A 23,415-nucleotide genomic window follows, 5' to 3' on the forward strand; every position below is an offset into this window, starting at 1 on the left:
TGATCTTAAGGTCCTTTCCAGCCGTAACTATTCTATGATTCTATGATTTTTTAAAATCAACCCATTTAATTTATTAATGAAAGAATATCAAGGCCACGAATCATTACATAAGACCTTCAGAAGCAGAATAATTTACTGTTGGTCTGAAATAGCTGACAAAACCAAACCTGTTACTCAAAGACAAACTAATCTTGGAGAGAAGACTGGGGTGAAAGGTACACCTACCTGCCACACAGCCACGCTCAGCAAGTTCTTGGCAAATCACGTCAGAGTGCCAGCTCAGCTTCACTCAGGCATCAAAGATAACCTACACTAAAAGACCTGCAAGGCTCAGCTACATTTTTCTCTGTGGGACTCGCAGGCAGGAATTGCAGGTGGAAACATACGTTCCTGCAGCTTCTTCACTGCATGGGCTGCTTCTTCTCAGAAGGAGGCATGGAGAACTAAATATGGGTTTAAGAGCCTTGAGCCTATGCCTATAGCACCCCAGCCAGAAAACTAAGCTCATATTGAGTGGAGTGTTAATTTGCTGCTAACACACACTTTTACATCATTGCTTCTTCTTTGTCTTGGATGTTCCTGGTGTGGTTCATCAATGCTTTGCCCTGAGTCTCAGGATGTGTTTCCATAGGCCAAAAGGAATAAATAGCTTTCTCTTTTGCATTAGGTAAACAAGCATAGTAAATGGACTCTCCCAGTTTACATTAGTTGAGAATCTGTCCCATTATCTTCAATGCCGAGATAGTTGAGCATTTCCTATAATCCTTCTGTTGAAATGGCTACAGCAAAGGTATAAAATGCTTTCTTCAGGCAGTCCTGTGAATACCCTGCTCATTTAAGAGGTAAGTAAAGGAGACATCACTGCTGGATGTGTGTCCTCTGGTAGCTATCAACGCACAGCATATACTTTTGATGAGGTTAGACTACAAGCATCACATGGAGAGAGGAGTACCATGCACACAAAACCTTCTGAATGTGTCTCAGCAATAAAATGAGAACTACAAAGGCAAGCAGTAGCTGCCCACTGTAGAATGTCTCATCAAGTTCAGCTGTGCAACACAAGCTGAACACTCTGCAGTTTGATTTAAAGGAACACCCTAAAACAGCAAAGCCCCCATACACTGCTCTGAAGGATTAGCACAGGATATAGCTTTATTCATAGAGCCCTTTTTAGTTTTGAAAAACGAGCTTCTTACATCAAAAATAGAGAATTCTTTCATGTTACTGTCAGCTCCATAGCCCACCATAGCATTATTACCACTGACAGCAAGACAGGTGTTAACAGCTGGAGAGAAAACAAACGTAGAGTGCTGTGGCAAAATTTGAGGAGAAACAGATGTGTGAGATACTTTGTCTTTGATACTCATTTTAATAGTGCTTCTCAAATGTGTTTAATATTTATGCAGCTACAGTCTCAGCTTTCACCGGCATACTAGAGCCAGCGCAATGCGCTATTCACCTCTGCCACCACTTCTTTTCTCTTCCTCCCTTCCAACCGTCACAGAACAGCATCTGCAAATCTCTCAGGAAATGCCATTTTATTCCTCCTCCCCTCCCCCGCTATAAAATGGATAGAGTTTTTTAGCTGTGGGAGTTCAGTGTGATTAGTATGCTAATACGGGAGAGAGAAAAGGAAATGGAGATGAGAGATACAGCCCTTTAGTGAAGAAAAGCAGGAACAACTGAAAGGAGGATCTCTGCTAATCAATTAACCTACAATGGACCTAATGCCATAAGAAGCTATTGTGCATAAAGGGACAAAATTCTCGGTGACAGATGGCACTTGGGCTCATGATATTATGGGGTTACTGCTCAAGAGCTTGTTTATCTCCCATACAGGGGTAAGCAATAAGGCAGTAAAATTGCTTATTTATTTTAAAGAGAGAAGTTGAAATGCTTATTTACCAAATCAATCAAGGTTTACTAAGGCAGAACAGCCACAATCCTACGGCCCTAAAATGCTGGATACTTCACTGATTTCAAATAGCAATTATCTATTGCAGTTTCTTGAACCCGCTCTGACTGCAGAGACATTTAATTTGCAAATTTTGATGAAAATTGTCATTTTTTTAATTGTCTATTTCACCAATTTGAATTTTAAAACAAACGATTAACTAGAAACTCATTTTTACTTGCCTTGGGCAAGCCCGGAAAATATTTGTCAAGACCCAAGCCTGTCTGCTTAGCATTTGAGTTGAGAAATGCACAAGTGCCTTCAAGTCAACATTAGCTGTGACAGAAGCAAGACTATTATTTAACAGTAGCTGAAAATGTCAAAAACAAGTGGTGTCTGGCATTTTGACAAGATGTCGTGGAAAAGAAACCACTTTTTTTCCACCCAACACTCAGTTAACTGTACAGCAAAACTGTACAATTACCCTGAGTATGGCTTTGGAGGGACCCTTTGAACTGCTGGGGATGCAGGAGCGCAGGTGGGTCACCATCTTCTGCTCACAGTTGCCTTCAAGGTCTGACCATGGGACAGATGCTCTGCTTCAAACTCATGCTCTGCTCCCAGGAATGGAGACAGCATCATCCAACAACTCATGTCAGGCCTCAGGCATATCAGCTTGATGAAGATATCCCGAAAGCTAAGGACATCTGTAAATGTTTAGAGGTATATGTTCTAGATGTTAACTGGCCGTCAGAATAAAATGCAGGCATTTTTAAAATATAGGCATTTTTAAAATGTAGGTATTGTGTCTAGGCATTAATCAGCCTTTTTTACATTAGAATTTATAACAAAGTGTCAGCAGAGGCAATTAAAACCAGTACTGTGATGAAGAGAAGCCTAATATTGAAGAAGTGCAGGAAAAATAGTATCTAAAATCATCTCAGGGAAACAGCACAACAGGTGGTAAGATATTGCTTTCAAGAATTTTAGATAGCAGAATGCATAGGCCTTAATAATTTAAGAGATGCCAAACTGATGAGCATATTCATCTTCATTGCACACACCGGACACTGCAGCATTCATCTGAGCTCAAGTAGAACAATTTTCTAGCAGCTTTTCCTACCCGTTAAGTCCCTTTAACATCAGTCAGCATTAAGTGGGGTATCAAATACCATTAAGATTTGCCTACACAAGTGTCAGTTGTCTGTTTATGTCCTTCCTCAGCAAAATATTGCATGCGCCTCATGGCAGCTGTGCAAGAGATATCACGAGATGTTCTGCATGGTTCCTTTTCTCAGGTTGGATCCCTTAGTAATCTGACAAGTAGCAGCTACACCACCAATCTAACCACATCTCTCTGGTGAGTTAATGAGATCCCAGTCACTGTGACCTTAGAAATCACAAACTATCAAAGCCTTATAGTTCATCAAAGCCCAAAACATTCCATGAAAAGCTGATTCAGATTGTGCCAGAAAGCACATACTGTCCCTCACAGCTTTGAAACTTCCCTGGTGGACTGGTTTGGGGGGTTTTCTGGTAGCCACTGGGTCCTTTTCTTGTTGCACAGTATCTCTGGTGCCTTGCTTTTATGACCAGCGGAAGGCAGGAAGAGCCAAAACTGCTGTCAAGAAGAGGCCTTCCCTTTGCACTGATCTGTATGTTGGTGCTGTGATGGAAAGGAGGGGACTGGGGAACTGCTCCAGCTTCAACTAAACTTATTTCCTGGGAGCAGATTAAGGGACCACATTTGTCAAACCACAGGTTGCAGAAGAACCGCAGCCATCCTTGCCTATCAGTGAGCTGATCCAGAATGGTGAAACATTGTGGTTTTCAAGTTCCAAGAATCACGCCAAGTCTTGGAGTTCACAAGCACCTTAAAGTGCTACATGTGCATCTGAAAAAACAACTCTTCCTTTCACCTTCAAGTACACTCCCATGGAGGTTAAGGTTTGAATGCAAATACAACTTGTGATATCCCAGTCTGTCCCTTGGTACTTAAAGGTGATTCTCCTTCATAAATCTACATCTAAAAAAAGTCAAAAAGGCAGTGTGTGTGGACTACACAAATATCATTGGTATTTGTCTTTGTGCTGGGCATTTTGACCTGACATCGATACTGAACTCCCTTTTGTATCTAGACAACTTATCAAGTGACCCTGTACCTTGCTGCTCTTCGCTGTCCCAGGGTTCATTCCCTGGACCAATGCACCATCCAAGGTCTGCAAAACAAAACTGAAAAAAATGTTTACAGTAATTGTACGTGTCTCACTATCAGCTTAATTATTTCTTAACACTGCATTCCTACATTTATTACTTACATAATACTACATGTCTATCATTTCTTATACCACTTATCACTATAATCAATACATCAGTTCATGTCCTTGAAACATCAGTCTTCAGGATCTTTCAATTCAACTTCTTCAAGGCACTTATCCAGCTGTATTTTTCCTTCTTAAACTGATTTGAGGAAGATGGTTGGTAAGAGGAGTCTGAAACGACACAAAGCGGTATTATTTCTCTTTCCCCGGTTTAATCAGAACAGGCAAAAGTCCAACACAAACCCTCAGCTCAATTTCCTACAAGTGAAATACTGGAAAAAAAAAAAAAAAAAAGCAGGATCGTGGCACACATTTATGACAACAAGCTCATCAACAGCCACTGTTTTGCATTTGCAGCATTATTAATCTGATATGCCAGATCTGATTCTTGTCAGTCCTCCTCAAGAGCTGATACACCATAAAAAAAGCACACATAGTAAATCACAGAGAATGATGACAGTTTTCATCACTGGTGAAAGAGAAGAGGGAAAGGCAGATTCTGCAGTGTGCCGCTTTTACTTTTTGCACAATTTGGATTTTTGTGACCTGTATCACGTTAGAAAAGCAACGAGGTCTATACAATTTCATTCCTTTCAAACACTATGGGCCAAATTTGCAACCAGCATGAAATGCTGCATATCCACTGAAATAGATGGAGCTATGCCAGTTCAACTGAGAACTTGGCTTTGCATGTCAGTTCATTCAGCAATGATTGCACTTGACATGCAGCACAGAACAAGCATTTGTTTTTAAAAAGAAAACAGTGGAGTCTTTGAGTGCAAACCCAGCCTATACATAGTCCCAGTTCCAAGAACAGGATTAACTGTCCTTAGCTCAGGCTCCTATGTATTTGTGCAAAGAGTAAGGAGGAGGGAAAAAAACCATATTCTTCCCTCTTTGGCACGCTGTTGGCAGGTCTCACCGCTTGAGACAAGAAATGATGGTCCGTGTAGAGGGGGGCAACTCTGCTTTTTGTTAGCCTCTGAAATTGACATACGCATTTAAGCGTCCCTACAGGGACTTGCACCCGTGCCTGAACACCACGAAGTCACTTCCCCCTCCTTTTCCTCACCATTACCAACCACAGGGCCCAGGGCCAGATCATCAGTTTCTCACAAAGTTCAAAAGAACTGTGTCAATCTCAGCAAGAACTTGTTAAAGCCATTTTCCCGTGGTGGCATAGCCAGGCTTACCCTGGGCATCCCTAGTCACTGAGAAAACATCTGACACAGCTGGGTTAGAGGAAAACAGATGAGTCAAAATACATTCTGGTGATCCTGGCCAAGAAAGTGATGCCTTTGTAGAACAGGGAAGAAGATCAGAATGAGTCAATACAAATGCACTGCATCTGTAGGGCTCCCTTTCCCCTCTTGTTTTGAAACCCAGGATGAAATCAGAATGATCACATATTGTCCTTTTCTGTCTTGCAACATTATGCAAAATGTTGGAGCTTCTCCTTGCATAATTTCTATCCTGTGAGTCAAGTTGCAACCCTATTCCTCACAGCTTGCTTTAGTTTACACATTTTCCCTGAGTAATAGCACAAAACAAATTTTGCTTTGAGGTTTGATTATCAAGAAGTATTAAATATCTGAAGTATTGGTTTATCTCATATACCACAAGGCATACAGTGAACTAATCTGGGGACAGAAATAGCAGAATTACACTGTGAATTCAGACAGCAACATATTTATAAATACAGATTTCCTTTCAACAGGTATCTTGCCATATTTGGTTGAAAGGTAAAATTTCAGGATTATCTACCAATATAAAGCAAGCCTTATGGCTGTACCTTTGGACTTTGCTTTTGCGAATACTCTGCAACATGTGCACATATCCCTGCATAACTACAGTACACTCCCTGCACTCAGGTTTTTAAGGGCAAAAGTCAAGGCAGAACTGTTGCCACTGCAGGAAGCAAACCCTATGAGCTTCAATCTGGGCAAGTTGCAGATTGTGGGTCTGATGCCGACGCACATGGGGCACTGGACACCACCGATCTCTCAACTGGCTTGGTCTGGGGAAACTTTGCAGCAACTCTTCCCCTTTATATTCTTTCTTATTTGCACAAGTTGTTTTGTATCTGATACAGTGCTAAGGAGGCTAAAAACCAACCAAGTGTAAAAAGTGTAACAGGAGCTGCTAAACTTCTGCACTCAGAAACGAAGAGTAAGAAAGGAAAAGATCAAGAAAATGCAAAATTACATTTCAACCTGGATTTTGGTTTCAATCAGATCAAAAAATGACCCCTACCTCTTACCCCAGGACAGCTTTCAAGCATTCAAAGCACAAACTCACAGTATGTTTCCTGAAAAGCCCAGGCATGAAGTTTATCCTTTAATTTGAGGCTTTGTCATTTGACTGGGGGGGAAGTAATCAGGACAAAGCTCTAGACCATGCTACTCAAAACATGACAAGTCACACCAAAAATCCAAGCTGGCTGCACGAAGCAATTAAAGTCCTGTTTACTATTCCATGACAGTTAACATGTTGGACTGACCTTTCATTTACCATTTAGCACTGAACATTAAGCTGCAAAATTACTCATGCTTTGCATTTAGTACTGGCATCAAAACTAACCACATTGGATAGCTATTCCCACACTGAGACACACATTCCCTCTGCCCAGCTGTGCACGTACTTTTATAGGCCTAGTATTTGATATTTAACATCACCTCCACAGATTATATTCATCCGTTACTATTAGGAATTATTGGTAACATGGCTCCAAAATGTAAAAAGCATATGTAAAATGTCGGGGTGACACAGCTGGTAAAATTACGTGCCTTCCTTCCATGCTGGGAGAGATAAAAAGAGAAGGCTGGTGTATGCCCACAGGTCCCCATGGCAGCTCCCAACCAGATGGCAAGTACAGAAGCTACGACAGAAAAGTTTCTTTGTTTGCTCTCTTTCTAGCTGCTTACAGCAGCCATGTTACGAAGGGAGGCACAAAATGTGTTTCACAAGAGCTTGGCAGACCAGCAGTTGGAATATTCTCTCTGAAATGGGCATGTTTCCATTCAACACCTTCAGGCTGAACTTGGGCAGGAAGGACCTGGAGTTTCCATTCCCTGGGGCGATGCTCTCATGGAGAGGCTATAGATGAAAGGAAGAGATTAAGATTCTAGCAAAGCACCTTTGCCAGCATGCTTTTGACTGATCTTAGTGCCATGACTAGTTAAAATTATGGTTATTTCTATCCTTGGCTGTGATTTGCCTGGCCAGACACTTGGCATGCCCAGGACACCGCATTTTGACAGCAGAGCTAGGATTTTTGGGTCATGGGTTGCCAACATAAACACAGGTCTTTTCCATTCACCCTGTCCTCTTTCCAACTTTCACTCATAGTACTGTCCTGCCGCAGGCACCGCATCTCAAATACTGGAGGCTTTTTCATTACACATTTCTAAACCTCTTATTTGTTACATTGTTTTTGAAACAGAGTCATAGGCACTATAAATGGACAGTCTGCGAATATCAGAGTAATATTCAGTTCATATCCAAACCAGAACATTAATAAATACAAATATATTAAGGGATTCCCTGCCATTTATAGGGTTCTTTTTTCATATTCATAGCACCTATTTATATCTAAATCTCTATTTTCTGTACTGTGATGGAAGTTATCTGGCATATTCTTCTCCAGTTCAAATATGCTCATTGCAGATTCAAAAGGGCAAATTTTTTAAGACTGCTCAGCATTCTGACAGAATCACCTCCGATTTGATCTTGCCTGCTTCTTTTTCAGTATTCCTACACAGGTGCCTGGTGCAACCAATATGCTAGCTCAATGGCCAAAATTATTATGAGATTGCTGATAGAAGGCAACTCAGTGTATTTTAAAAGGCAGTATTACTTCCTGAAGAAAGAAGCAGCCTAGCAAACAAGGTTGTAACTGTATTTAATGCATATTTTGCTTTTAATTTAGCAAATTAAAAACTTAGCAATTTGCCAGTTTAAACAGCATACACCTTACCAGTGCTTAATTAGTGAAGAGGTTATAGTGCTTATAAAGTTGTATCTAAAATATACCTTATTCATTCTCTATTGAACATTTTTAAACAGTCTAATGTTATAATTACATGCTATACAATAGCAGCATGTTCAGCCCACTGCAGTTAAGGTGGTGCCAGCATTCTCATCATGAACATTTTTCAGGGTTTGAACACATCAGCCATAAAATTACAACACAGTTTGAAAAAACGACATCCAAGAAGTGAATCCTGTATTGACTTCAGTCAAGTAAGAGTAAAAATAGTAAAATGCATCTAATAAACGACTCAACCCAAATTTATTTCGGACGACCGTTGCCTTTGCACAACATGCTCAAAATTTCTAAAATGAAATTTAAAAGAAGTCAGAAGACAGCACAGTCTAATCAAGTTTCAATGAATCCGAGTACAAAGTGTTGTAAAGTGGGTGCCACAGATGCACAATAACCACTTCTCACATACTGCACATTTTAACGTACACAAGGCTTCTTCTGTGTAAATATTTAGACAGGCACATAAAAGCAGTTCTACCATCAAGTGAATAAAACCTACTCAATTCCACTTGCATACACTTATTGGCTGGGATGAAACTAAATTGTTTACCAAGTCAGCACACTGGCTACTGAGGTAACATATTATTCCCTATAGTTAGGATAGAAACATCCAAATTTTTATGCCATTCATGCTGTGTTAATTCAAGAGGCATCATTCGGCCCACCAAGCTGAAGCCATTTTTTTAAGTAAAGACAGATGAGGCAAAATACTGTATGGAAAGGGACCCAACAGCTTCTTCAGTGCAATGCCAGAGCCTGCCTAAAGAAACTTACCCTTAGTTCATGCCCTAACAGTTTGTTGGTTTTATTAATAAAATGCTTCTTTTTGGAGTATGGTTTGATTAAAACAAAATCTCCTGTCAGGGATCTACTTAAAACATGTTGTACCTCTGCTTAAAGCAAAGTGCATCTGTAAGTGCTTTCCTGAAAAATTATCCCACAAAAGTGTGCTTCAGGAGTTGAACTGTCATGGAACTGTGACAAGCTGATGAAACTTTAGGGAGCTGCAGAACCAAGTTCTTTATGCATCATTTGCTTATTTATTAATTTTACGCTTCCCCATTTGAGAAATCCTCCTTCTGTGACCACCTCTTTCATAACAATGCTTTTGGAAGCACTCTACTGCATACTTTTCAGATTTAGAGATGAGCATATAAGACTGAAAAAGAGTTTCCTATTTCAAGCTTTTATGTACAATGCATACACACATTTATTAATAAAAACTTGTCTATTAAAACAACATCTATTTGTTCTTTGGACCAACTCCAGCCTCCATAGGTGACTGTAATACATCTTACAAAACTTTCATAAAAGATTTAAAAAATAGTACTTCATGACAAAAAAATGAAAATGAATATATTAAACATCATCAACACAGATACAGAAGAGGGAAAACAAAGCAGGGACAGCCCATTCCAAATTCACTGCTGGCACAGGTTAGTAGTGTCCTCTTCAAGTCTATTTTCTGCCTTCTTGCACAAGTTCCTTTATCTCATGGTCTTAAAAGGATGCTGCAAAGCCAAGAGGAAATTTCATGTATGCCCCCAAATCTGAGTCACACACTAAATTCCTTTTTCTTAATAAGGGAACAGATTAGCACGCAGCCTATTTCAGCTCTGTGTCCTATCAGGCTTTCTGTACACAGGCGCCTGTAAAAATGGGGTAACAGTATTTCTCTACCTCAGAAATACCTTTACTGCTGTAAGAATAAATGCATTCATGGCTGCCTGGACCACAGTCACAGCAAAAAGGACTACACAAGTACCTAAAATACAGCTTTGTCTCCTTCTGCTGATCCCTGCAAACAGAGCAGGTCATAGACAAGAACTATGCACAGTAACATTGCTAATGGAAGGTTTTATGACACCATATAGTAGTGGCTGCTTTACTTCAGCAGAATTAAGTTTTGCAATAAAAACTCCCTAAGTTGATTTTTTTTTTATATATATATATATTTATTTTTTTTTTTTTTTTTTAGGGCTCAACACAAGTCAGCTTAAGGGACTATAAAAGAATGATCTGAATTGTACTCTGTTACTCAATAGTTTCGGGACCTGTCCACACCTGATGATGGCCCACATAAGTTCATATACAAACATGCACACTAGTTCTACCAGGGGAAAAAACAGCAAATGATTTCCAGTCTCAGTTTCCATTTCTGTATTCTGTGGTCCTGGACACAAAGCAGAGAGAAATTAAATGCCACAGCAGTAACCCATACAATCCAAGACTCCTCACCTGTGAGCAAGAACGATACAGGGTGTTAAGAGGCAAAAATCAGTTACTGCATCAAAGCTCACCTGTAACCATGAATTTCATAAAGATATTTTGGGCTATCATCATGTAAGGAAATGATCTTCATTCCTAATTTGAATACTTCGTATTTTACTGAGCTATTAAGAACAAATTCCTCAAAACTTTCAAGATAAAGAGAAGCAAGAAGTTTCAGCTACAGAAATGTAGTGCAAAGGTTCAGTTTGGCACTGCAACATTTCGGACAGACAAGAATTTATGGTAAACTGTGTGGATTTAGAAAAAAGAACCCTGTAATTGAACCAATGTTGTCAAATGTATTGCATACTATTGTAACTTCACAGTAATCAAAATCAGACATCAAGATTTCTATAGAAGCAGCAATCACAGATTGCAGTAAAGTATACCACTCAAGGGAAAAAAATTGCATTTTGGCAATTCCATAGTCAACTGTTCGTTATGCTCCTCCAACAGTCATTTGTCATTTTTCCTGCTTAAAAGGTGCACACTGTTCCTCCTCAGTCTTCATGAGACTTCTCTGCAATGACTTTACATTCATACTGCAAAAAGAAATTGACAAAATTAGTCAATTAATTTACATAACTAATGAAAGACTGCTATGAGGGTGATTTTTCTACAAAATGTATGATAAAATAGCTTAGCTTATATTTCACCTAGGTAAGTTGGGTCTCCCTAAGTCCTGTGCACACACTGTTGGCTGCAATTTCTGTCTCTGAGCAGCGGAAATAGCAGTTCAGAATATAGGATGGCCTCACTTCTCCCTAAACACAGGAGCTCTTATTTAGCTCCTGGTTCTGAACGGACTAGTAGCATGAAACTGAGAGTGTACAGAGCAAAGTCATGGGTTGTGCTCCGAATGACAATATGAATGATTCATTAACCAGACCAAAAGCAATGATTACTGTTTCTACCTTACTTCACATCTGTAAGTCAAACAGCTGGCTGGTATATATGAAGGAAGGAATGTGCATTGGGTTTCATGGCAAGGTTTTGGTAGTGGGTGGCTACAGAGGTGGGTTCTGCGAGAAGCTGCTAGAAGCTTCTCACATGTCTGAGGGAGCAACACCACCAGCTCCAAGATGGACCTGCCACTGGCCAAGGCTGAGCTCATCAGGAACCGTAGTAGCACCTCTGGGATAACATAGTTAAGGAGAAAAAACTGAGCAACAGCAATTGCAGACAGAGAGAGGAATGGTGCTATGTGAGAGCAACAACTCTGCAGACATCAGAGTCACTGCAGAAGGAGGGGAGGAGGTGCACCAGGTGCTGGAGCAGAGATTCCCCTGCATCCCACTGGTGCAGACCAAGGTGAGGCAGGCTGTCCCCCTGCAGCCCATGGAGGTCCACAGTAAAGCAGATATCCAAATGCAGCCCGTGGAGGACACCTTGCCAGAACAGGGGAATGCCCAAAGGTGCGATTTCATGTGTGCCTGTGCTGGAGCAGGCTCCTGGGAGGAAGGTGCTTTTAAGCTTTGGTTTTACTTCTCATTATCCTACTCTGGTAACAAATTAAACTAATTTCCCCAAGCCAAGTCTGTTTTGCCCGTGACAGCAACTGGTGAGTGATCTCTCCCTGCCCTTAATTTCAACCTATGAGCCTTTTGTTACATCTTCTCTCCCCTGTCATGAACGGGGAGCAATACAGCGGTTTTTGTGGGCACCTGGCATCCAGCCAGAGTCAACCCAGCACAGAATGACACAGAGACTAAAACTTACTAGAAGACAGTCAATCCCCCCCTACAAACTTACCATTGCCAGCTGCCTGCCAATATTGCCCATAGTTATTCCACCAGCAAAAAATATACATGGCAACCAGGAACGAACGTAGAGGAAATCTGGAGATGTGTATCTGGAAAAGAACAGTCTCAGCTCAACATTGTGTAATACATAGAATCCTCAAATCACATGATACAAATTCACAATTTTAAGTATTAGGACATTTCAGCTTTAAAAGAAACATATTACAGACATTAAATTACTTACAACAAATAACAAAGGCGGCTTCTTATTGATTATAATACCATTTGTTCTAAGAAAAGCATGTTACGTTGTCGGTAAGGTAGCAATTTTATTGAAATAAGCAACTTCCAACCAAGTGTCTTACTTACAAGCACATCAAAGCTTTCATGAACAGTCCAATTTACGCTATGCTCAAAATTAAGTGCTGGCAGCTTTGGAAATCATGTCAAAGTGTACCCCTTCAGTTATTTTGATTTTACATTATAACTTAAGGAAATAATCATTTAACCTTAAAGGAGTAAATACTTACTGATAAACTCCATTGTAGACCAGAAACTGGGACACCAATGTGGCCAGGAAAGCAATTCCTATTCCAAGACCAAAGCCACTTCGTGATCTATCAAACGTCCACCACAGTCCAATTGACAGGGCTGCTAGTGTGAGAGACAACTGAATATTGTTGGCAAAATCCACTTTCTGTGTTGATCGTTAAGGATAAGCTTAGAAATATCATATACGACTGTAAAGAAGTTTTGTCTATTCTGCTTATCATATTTTGGCTCAACAGAAAAAACCATACTATTTAAAAAATACAGCATTAGCCGTATTGGCTACCACACAGCTATAAAGTATACGGAAATAAGCCTTGTAAGTGTTCCCAATATATCAGGAAACCAAAAACTCGTGACAATTCTTCATATTTTAGGGTCTTAGCCCTGTACAAGAGAGGAGAGACTACTCACATACCAGACAAAGCATATGTTTTATACAGACATACAATGCACATGTTACTTTTTGGAGTAAGGACATCTCATCCTTACCTGGTCCTTTATTACTCTAAGCATGAAATCTTAAATCTAGTGTTAGACTTCTCCAAACGACAGGGATTTACCGAAAAAAGGTATTTGTTACTCCTACTTAATTGCAGTTTTATTTACTTTACATGGTAGTTTACATTCAGCTAAACATTAAACACACTGATGTTTTCTATAATACAAAATGTAAAACAAAATTCACATAAAACAACATTGAAAATCAGTTTTGTCAACCCTGTGATAAAAGCCACACCAGGTATCTCTGTGGTGTTTCACATTCTTCAAAGTATTTTTGAAATACTAACTCATCCTCACTTCTCCTGTCAATAAGAGATTATTAAAAAGTATGCTGTCAAGTTTCATAAGCCTGAAAGCAAAGTTATGGGATGACAACATAAAAACATTGGCCTGTTTTCTCACAAAGACCCGGAGAGAGACCCATAGGAAATGGGAGAAGTTCAACTAACTGAAATAATAATTGCAGGATAAAAATCAATAGCATCAGAAAAAATGTCAAACAAAACCAAAACCACACCAAATACAGCAATGTGCAGAACTGGTAATATAAAAAGAAAGCAGTCTGGACAGCTGTCAAGTAGGAAATACAGACTGTATTTAAATGACATCCTGGAATATGCGTAACAGCTGTTAGAAGACTCCAAAAAGGTTTGCTGTGAATAATCTGATCCATGCAGCAAAATGGTGTCAATTCTCGTTTATTTCTTAAAAGTGGTAAAACTGCATGTGCTTACACAACATGTACAGTCCAGGTCAGCGAGACCACAGGACCAGATTAATGTATCTTTGGAAAGGAGAGCAAGCTTAGTGAAGGACAGTGGGTATGACTCTGAACCTTGGCAGCTTCAGCTCACCCAACCAAACCGGACAGGATGGCTGGTGGGAACAAAATCAAACAACAAAACCCATCAAGGGTCAAGTTGGCTCTGTAAGAATTCAGCCAGCTCTCACATCTTTCACTTGCCCTCTTTTCCTGAAAATGAGGAAATTCAGTAGCACGCAGTAAGAACTTCTTAGCATGATTTTTGCAAACTCTACTGGAGCTGACACTGAAGGAGATTATTGTTCCAGAGATGATCAACTTTCCTTCTCATTAGTTTACAAGAACCCAGTTTTCTCAGATAGATCCTGGTATTACCTGACAGAGGAGGCAGTACGAATGACTACACAAAACCACTAAGACTCACACATATCAGGTGTGCCAGCCCACATGAAGAGCACCCCATCACGCAACATGCCCATAGCTGCTTCAGAGGGAAGGGATGCCAGTTTTGAGCACATTTTTGCAAGAAGTATCTGAATATCTACACAAGTAGGAGGAGCATAATGTGCTGCAACACACTGACTGACTTCTAATTGCTCTCCCTGAATGACCACAGGAATGGGAACTACTCTCCCCAGCATCAAAGCAACATTTACAGAATGGGGTAACAAAGCCTAGCTGCTTTGTGTAGTCCTGAGTATTACCTGATCCTGAGTTTTCTTCATGCTTTCAAAGTGCATACGCTTCACTGATGACCTCGATACTGGGCTTCGACCTCTTACTTTGGTGTTAAAAGGACATCAACTGTTGGAATCTCTTAAAGTACTTTTCTGTAATACCTACCACATAAATATTTCATAGAATCATAGAATGGCTTGGGTTGGAAACGACCTTAAAGATCACCTAGTTCCAACCCCTGTGCCATAATAACTAAAGACTGTCAGACAAAGCCAAATATTGAGACATTTCTAATGAAAAGATTTTTCAGAATGAAAAAACATGAAACTTATCACCTACAACACTGCTATGACAGTTTAACACTAACATGTATTCTGCATTTCCCTTGCAAAAACGCTGCACATTATACCTTTAACAAAATTCACCATGACTGACTACGTGAGCTTTGTTTTAGTGGAAATCCATTTGTTAACACAAATTTCACTAGAATATAGGATACAGCACTGGCATGATTTATTCCCACAAAGACTGCTACACATCGCATTACACTGGACCATTCTCTCTTAAATTTATGTGGCTCTCCCAGATGTCTGTCCATGCATGGGTACAATAACCCAATCACAGCTGTGGAGACAGGAAAGAAAAAAGGCACAGAAGTTAAAGCACTGGCAATATTTAACTAAAATAACCTTTATTTAGACTTTGACAAATATTGTCACTACCAAAACAGATCTTTTACGGATACACAGTACAAAACATACATTGTAAAAGAAGGAAATTCCAACAATTTAACTATTTGAAAAAGATCTGTAAAACTTCAGCAGCATCATTAACCACTGCAGCAGTGACCTGGCAAAACGAGCAAAACAGAGAGAATTTGAACTAGAGGTGGAGGATGAAAGAACTCTGCAACCTACCAAAATCTGCTGTCTCACACTGTAGTTCAAAAACAGCAGTAATAGCTTGCAGGCCAGCACTTTCGAAAATAACATATAACAAACATATAGTGGTTATGGTTGGAAGCAACCTTAAAGCTCATACAGCCAACCCCCCTGCCATGGCCAAGGACACCTTCCACTAGACTAGGTTGCTCAAAGCCCCATCCAAACTGGCCTTGAACACTGCCAGGGATGGGGCATCCACAACTTCTCTGGGCAACCTCTTCCAGTGCCTCACCACCCTCACAGTGAAGAACTTGCTTCCTTGTATCTACTCTAAATCTACCCTCTTTCACTTTAAAGCCATTCCTCCTTGTCCTACCCCTACATGCCTTTGTAAACAGTCACTCTCCAGATTTCTTGCAGGCCCTTTTAGGTACTGGAAGCTGCTCTAAGGTCTCCCTGGAGCCTTCTCTTCTCCAAGCTGAACAAGCCCAGCTCTCTCAGCCTGTTTCCATAGGAGAGGTACTCCTGCCCTCTGCTCATCTTCATGTCCCTCCTCTGGACTTGCTCTGGTTTGCTAAAGCAGAGTCCTCCAGTACCGCCTGCTGAGAATATTCCCTTAGTAAAGTGACAAACTGTTCCCATGGGATCGGTGATCTTCAGGACTAAGTAGAAATTCAAATTCCCTCAGGCTTATAACATGGAATACTTGAAACCTGAAGATGAAAGAAGAGGTATTTCTTACTACCTACTGCAGACATCTCACTTAAGCTATCTAAACACACAAAAGCCTTAATTCCCCACATGGTCATAGGAAAAATGGAGCATGTTCACATGATCTGACTTGGTACATGAATGTAACTGAGGTGCTGTACTCTGCAACATGCCTCTACAACCAAAAACTGCACACCTGGCCTCAATTCCCTGGGACACCATCAGGTATTCCAGCTTTACTGAGCTAAAGCTACACCTCCAGCTGGAATGAGCAACAAATGGAAAGCTGAACCACAAAAGGAAACACTGCTCATGGTGGTTTGCTGTACTCAAAACAGGATAGTATGCCACACAAACTGAGACATCCAGGGTATTTTCAAGGGCTGCATGTAGAGCACACTCCTGTAATCCAGTCTCAAGGTTACAAATGGCACCACCTTCTAAAGTCTGCTGAACTTGTACTCTAGCCCAGCAGAAAAAACAAAGGTTATGCTCTGTTAATAATACTATAGTAAAACAAGTTGGCAGAACAACAATTTCTGGACACATGCATTCATACTTGTGCATACATGGGGAGACCCAGAAGGACAGCGTCAAAGGAGGTGATCCTGCCCATCTACTCTACTCTTTTGAGACCTCACTTGGTATACTGTGTACAGTTCTGGTGTCCTCAACATAAAAAGGACATGGAACTGTTGGAATAAGTCCAGAGGAGGGCCACAAGGATGATCAGGGGGCTGGAGCACCTCCCGTATGAAGACAGGCTGAGAAAGTTAGGGATGTTCAGCCTGGAGAAGAGAAGACTGCATGGAGACCTCATAGCAGCCTTCCAGTATCTGAAGGGGGCCTATAAGGATGCTGAAGCGGAACTCTTCATTAGGGACTGTAGTGATAGGACAACAGGTAACAGGTTAAAACTTAAACAGGGAAAGTTTAGACTGGATATAAGGAAGAAGTTCTTTACTGTAAGGGTAGTGAGGCACTGGAATGGGTTGTCCAGGGAAGTTGTGAGTGCTCCATCCCTGGCGGTGTTCAAGGCCAGGCTGGACAAAGCCTTGGGTGACACAGTTTAGTGCAAGGTATCCCTGTCCATAGCAGGCAGGTTGGAACTAGGTGTCTTAAGGTCCTTTCCAACCCTAACTATTCTATGATTCTGTGACAGTAATAGCTTGAAAAGGGAATGCTGGAAGAGAAATTTTTATCTTCCACACCTTTCATACAACTTTTTCTAACTATACAACTAGCTCTCCACCCTTTCATCTCCACGCCAGGCATACATAGACAACTGAACTTACCTGATGCTGTGCCACAGCAAGGTGGTACCCACCAAGCTGAGGAGAAGATGCTTGTGATCACATCAGGAGGGAAGAGAGTAACGTTTCTCTGGATCTGAAGCAAGTTTAATACTAATGCAAGAAATACGCCAATAAAAAACAGCACTATACCACGAATTACCAAATTCATGCCACGACTGGTTACAGATGAAATGTACGGGCCACACTTTTTTGGTAAGGTTGGCATTGCACCATTTTCTGCCATGACTTCTTATGTTCTCAGAGACATCCAACAGGCTGACTGAGGAGGGTTCACTTGCAATCAGTATTTTGACTCCCGTCAGTTAGGAGACACCCAAACCCTGAAAAATAATAAAAAGAGGTGAAAATGCAGATATAAGAAACATTAGATGTATTTCTCTTGAATAAATTGGAGATTTGGTTAAAAAAAATTGCTATTATACTTTCCTGAATTTTCTCAGGAGGCAATTAGTCATTTTGAGAGCAGAACCAACCATAGCTGCTAAACTGCCTTACAAAGAAAACAGGTTTTACAAATAGCTTTGTGTACGAGAGAGGCAGATGAGGAGGAAACATGTGGGATGGGACAGTTAGGAACGTGAAACCGCAGAGAAGAGGTGAAGAAATGAAACCAGTATCAGATGGAGGAAACGCTAGCCTTGCAGTAACAATAGTTTTTCTCCCCTTCTTTAAGGAACAACTGGAAATTATATAATTCAGAAGCAAGTAAACACAGCCTTTAGTTTCAAGTCAGCCACAGAGGTTCACAGATCTCTCCCTGAAGAGACGCCACAAAGTATTTCTCAACTAGAAAGTAAAATCCGAGAAATATTTTTCAGGATGAAGTCAGAATTTCAGCAATCCCGCAGCACACCCATTTTCATAACCCCAGATAAGAGTAAACAACTCAGCAAGCCAGGGAAGTTATCCCAATACAGAAAAATGTTTACCAGAGTAAAACACTTTGGTGAAAACTGACACGTTATCACAAACCCTAACTGTAATCAGGCACAAAAAAACCTGAGAGTGAAGGGAAATGGAGCTCCCTCTGCCCATGCACTAGGTAGCATCCTATATGATTAACTCCGTCGGCACCACAGCAATGGCAGAGTTCACATCCCAGTCACTCCTTTCTAAGAAAACCTGTCCATTGAGTTGTTATACATGGATTCAGTGCCATACTCATGTATATAATAATCGTTCTGATTGACAGCTTAGCCACCTGGAACTTAAGAAACAAAAGCCCTGACATTGTTTTTAAATTTGAAACTGTCAACTTGGTGGAGGCTTTTGTTAACTCTTGTTTATGGCTATACAGGCACAAGGGGATCCAAAACAGAGCATCCATCCCCCTTCCTCCCTGGCTTCAGCAGATCCCGAGGAAACTCTCTGAAGGGGCAACAGCAGTGCAGAGGACGCAACATTCACTTCTGCTGATTGAAAACCAAAATGGAAGTTAGATACATGCAAACTAGTTAAGATACTGCAGGTAACTGCACAGAAGATGCCATTCATCATTCAGAAAAAGTTTCAAGAGGCAAAACAAACAAACAAACAAACAAGTTCTGATTACACATAACTTTCCACTAGCAGTTTCGAGGCAGCAGAGTCCTCCTAAGAATACAGGATCTCTTCTACACAGCGAATTCTCAGTGTTATTTGTAATCATGAACATGTCTTGAGGGGAACAAGAACAACCACAGTATCTGGGTTCTTAGTCAGCTTCTTGACTCATCTCAAACAGACGTCTGCATCAAGGCTGGCACTGGCACTGCACTACACTTCCCTCAAGCAAAAAGGTGGTGCTCCAGATTTGTCTTTTTTTTTTTTTCCTCCTCCAGATGGCACGGCAGCAGAGCTTGGATAATACATTTAGCCTCCAGGAAAGAAAGCACAGAGTCACAAATACATCACTACTGCAGCTGAGAGACTCCCCTGTCCCTGGGAGCTTTTCCCACCAGATGATCACAGGAATTCCCAGAATTTACAGGAGTTTTTTCCAACAGGGTGCATTGCAGACTGTGGGTCCCAATTACAAAATCTACAGGACAACATACTTAATGGGGGTGTTTAAATGCTACTGTTACACCCCTTCTTAGCTTTATCTCACCTATGGAAACACACTAAACTCTTGACTCTCCACTTACTCAACTATCCCAACAGCTCTTGGCACCTGAAGTCTGTACATCCCCCCCCCTTTTTTTTTTAAACACATGACCAGAGCTGTTGCATACAATCCCAGGTTTGGCTTTCTCTGACTCGTACAATAAAGTTCACATTTTTGTGTCTCTCTTCAAATGAGCTTTTCTGTTGCACACCAAGGACAATTTATGTTTCCACTGTCATAAAGTGGTGGCTCACATCCTGTGATCCATTACTTACATTCAAATCTCTCTTCTTCCCTATTACCAAACTCCTTGTTCCTTGGTAGCAGCCCCATATCTCACAGGCCGAATTTCAGCCCATAGGTATTATTTATTCTGACACTCAACGTCACTCCATTTTTCCTGTAGGATATCTCAGTCCTCTTTGTCCCTGCAAACAGTTCCCAGCTTGGGATCATCAGCAAACATCACTACTGCATCCTGTTTTGTGCATGAAGGTCATCAATTACAATACTGAGGGATACCAGCCCAAATCCCTGTCTCTAATGAAATCTATTAATAATTTCCACACAGCCATTACTTCCTCATTTTACAACATCTCTTGATCTCTCTAACAAGACTCTGCTTTTTGTAATTCTTCAAATACAATAATCACCAACAAGTAATGCAAGGTCCCAAATTAGCATGACACAGCAGTTTCTGTCCTGTTTTTTCACCCTAGACATATTGTTCCTATCTGTTTTATCACAATTTCCAAATTTACTTCATTCATTCGCTCCGAGACCTTCTCACATACCACAAACAAAGCAATGGGGGCACAGAGCAAGGTGACTGACACTCATGTAGATTCTTCAGTGCCTCAGACAGCCAGGGTTCACAATGCCCAAGCACAACAAAGGTATTTACTACTGTCACCTTTCCTAAAAACAGAAATTAACATCTCTAAAGAAGAGATAAAATGGTTTGGGTTGGAATGGACCTTAGAGATCATGTAGTTCCACCCTCCCTGCAATGGACAGGAATACCTTCCACTAGACCAGGTTGCTCAAGGCTCTTTCCAACCTGGCCTTGAACACCACCAGGAATGGGTCAGCCACAGCTTCTCTGGGCAACCTGCTCCAGTGCCTCACCATCCTTACAGTAAAGACTCTTTCAGTTTAAAGGCATCACATCACCTCCTTCTTCTGGACTGGAAGGTTAGCATGCCTGCAGACAACGGAGACCATCTCTCCCTCTCTTTAAGCTTGTATTTTACTGAGGGTTTCCACTCAAATGTGAATAGTTCACATATCGAACCAACACTATTTCTGAGCCTTCATCTCATGGGAATGCATATTCAAAACTGTAACACCACATTGAAAGCTACATGGTTGGCACTGTCACAAAGCCTCAGCTGCACTTCCCCTCCAAGGTGGCCTACAGCTTCAACCCAAGCTTTTTAACATACCACGCAGGGACATTACATACCATTCACAAGGCAACCACACGATGTTTGGCATTGTGCAAAAAGTTAACAACTAAATTATGACCCTAGACACTTTCAAAACACTTAGTCACTTAACTGTCTTCTAATTAAAAGATCCATCCTGCAAGCACTGCCCATGCTCATGAACAGCCTTCTGCTGTGTGCGATTCACAACTTCTGACACAATACAGACACATAAGGAAAAACAAAGTGTAGTGGGGGCCGAGAAAGAGATTTATTCAAGCAACACCACGCAGGAAATGGCAAAACCGGTAAAATTACAAGAAACCATCTGTCTTGAGCGAGGAAAGGCCTAAAGCAAAATACCCCCCTTCGCCGGGTATCAGAAACTGTGGTTCTCCCGGCCGGCCTGTTCCAGATTCCCCGGTCTGAGAAGTCCGACGCGCCCGGCCATCAAGCCGATCGCTTCAAGTCAGGGTTAGCACCTCCAAGCCAGGCCCATTAAGCAACCCCAGCGAGGGGCAGCGGGCCTGTCCGCTCAAAGCCCAGCCCGCAGGCACCCGCTCCGGCCCCACCTGCCCAGGGTTTAACCACTGCCGGGGGGAAACGGCTCCCACCGTTCCCTCCTGCTGCGCGCGGGCACCACGGGCGGCAGAGGCCGCGACCCCTGCAGCACCGGCAGCCGGACCGCCCGCTGCAGCCCAGCCGCGGCGGGGCCCGGCGCTATCCCCACCCCGAGGCAGGGCTCCGGCGGCGGCACTGCCGGGAACTCGGCCGCTCGCAGGGAGGACAGGGCCGAGGGAAGCCGCTGACGGCCAGGGCCGGGGGATGCCGCTTGATGACCCGGCCCGGCTCATCTCCTTTACCTCATACAGCCCTGGGGCCCTCGTGCCAGACCACCCTTGCCCTTCTCGCGCAACCCCGAAACTCACTCGACCTCCGCCATCTTCTCCCTCCCCGCGCCAATCCCCGCCCCGCGCAGCCTCCGCAGGGCCCCGCCGAGCAGCTGACGGGGCGGGCGGGGTGCGGAGCCAGGCTTGGCTTGGCTTGGCTTGGCTTGGCCCGGCGGGCGCTTGAACTAACGGCTGCGCCCCCTCGATCGGGTGTGGCTCCGTGGGCTGCCACGGAGCGCGTGGCGGGGCGAGTAGCGCCGGAAGGCGCTGGCCAGGAGCACCGTGGCGGGGGGTGAGGTGGAGAGTCTCGCAGCAGCTTGGTTGTGCGCCTGTTCAGTCTGCGCAGCGCTGCGCATCCTTTGGAGAGGGGCTGTTACCGGCATGAAAAAAAGGCATATGGCGATAGGTTTTGTACATGGCTTGGGCTTCCAATGAGCCATGGTTTAGCTGTGTAGCGTTTTGCAATATCTCTGCTAGGCGTTTTGATCACAGAAACGGATGAAAAGAGCATGACCACATTGTTCGCAGGGCAACTAAGATGATTAAGGGAGTGGAGCATCTCCCTTATGAGGAAAGGCTGAGGGAGCTGGGTCTCTATAGTTTGGAGAAGAGGAGACTGAGGGGTGACCTTATTAGTGTATATAAATATATAAAGGGGGAGTGTCACGAGGATGGAGCCAGGCTCTTCTCAGTGGCAAACAATGATAGGACAAGGGGTAATGGGTACAAACAGGAACACAAGAGGTTCCACTTAAACTTGAGAAGAAACTTCTTCTCAGTGAGGGTGACAGAACACTGGAAGAGGCTGCCCAGGGGGGTTGTGGAGTCTCCTTCTCTGGAGACATTCAAAACCCGCCTGGACACATTCCTGTGTAATCTTATCTAGGTGTTCCTGCTCTGGCAGGGGGATTGGACTAGATGATCTTTTGAGGTCCCTTCCAATCTCTAACATACTGTGATACTGTGACCAGCAGGTCTAGGAAGGTGATTGTCCACCTCCATGCCAAACCTCACATGCAGTACTGTGTCAAGCTCTGAGGCCCCCACCGTAAGAAGGACATGAACCTGTTGGAGCAAGTCCGGAGGGGGGCCACAAAGATGAGCAGAGGGCAGGAGTACCTCTCCTATGGAAACAGGCTGAGAGAGCTGGGCTTGTTCAGCTTGGAGAAGAGAAGGCTCCAGGGAGACCTTAGAGCAGCTTCCAGTACCTAAAAGGGCCTGCAAGAAATCTGGAGAGTGACTGTTTACAAAGGCATGTAGGGGTAGGACAAGGGGGAATGGCTTTAAAGTGAAAGAGGGTAGATTTAGAGTAGATATAAGGAAGCAAGTTCTTC

General features: G+C 42.4%; 1 protein-coding gene across 2 annotated transcripts; it reads right to left on the reverse strand.

Annotated features, from left to right (window-relative positions):
* Positions 1-9,430: 9,430 nt before the first annotated feature.
* On the reverse strand, positions 9,431-22,151 carry INSIG2 (insulin induced gene 2). Of its 2 annotated transcripts, none has more exons than XM_080620718.1 (6): positions 22,121-22,151; positions 17,658-17,998; positions 15,267-15,391; positions 12,804-12,970; positions 12,284-12,383; positions 9,431-11,073 (listed from the first exon to the last, which is right to left on the reverse strand). In XM_080620718.1, exons 2-6 carry the CDS (start codon positions 17,899-17,901, stop codon positions 11,032-11,034), a joined length of 678 nt encoding a protein of 225 aa, XP_080476844.1. In that variant the 5' UTR covers positions 17,902-17,998; positions 22,121-22,151; the 3' UTR covers positions 9,431-11,031. The 2 variants fall into 2 exon arrangements, with proteins under 2 accessions (XP_080476844.1, XP_080476845.1); XM_080620719.1 differs by having other exon boundaries at positions 22,055-22,148.
* Between the last annotated feature and the right edge of the window lie 1,264 nt (positions 22,152-23,415).

This window comes from Psittacula echo (genome assembly GCF_963264785.1).
Source record: "Psittacula echo genome assembly, chromosome: 6".
NCBI classification, from domain to species: Eukaryota; Metazoa; Chordata; class Aves; order Psittaciformes; family Psittacidae; genus Psittacula; species Psittacula echo.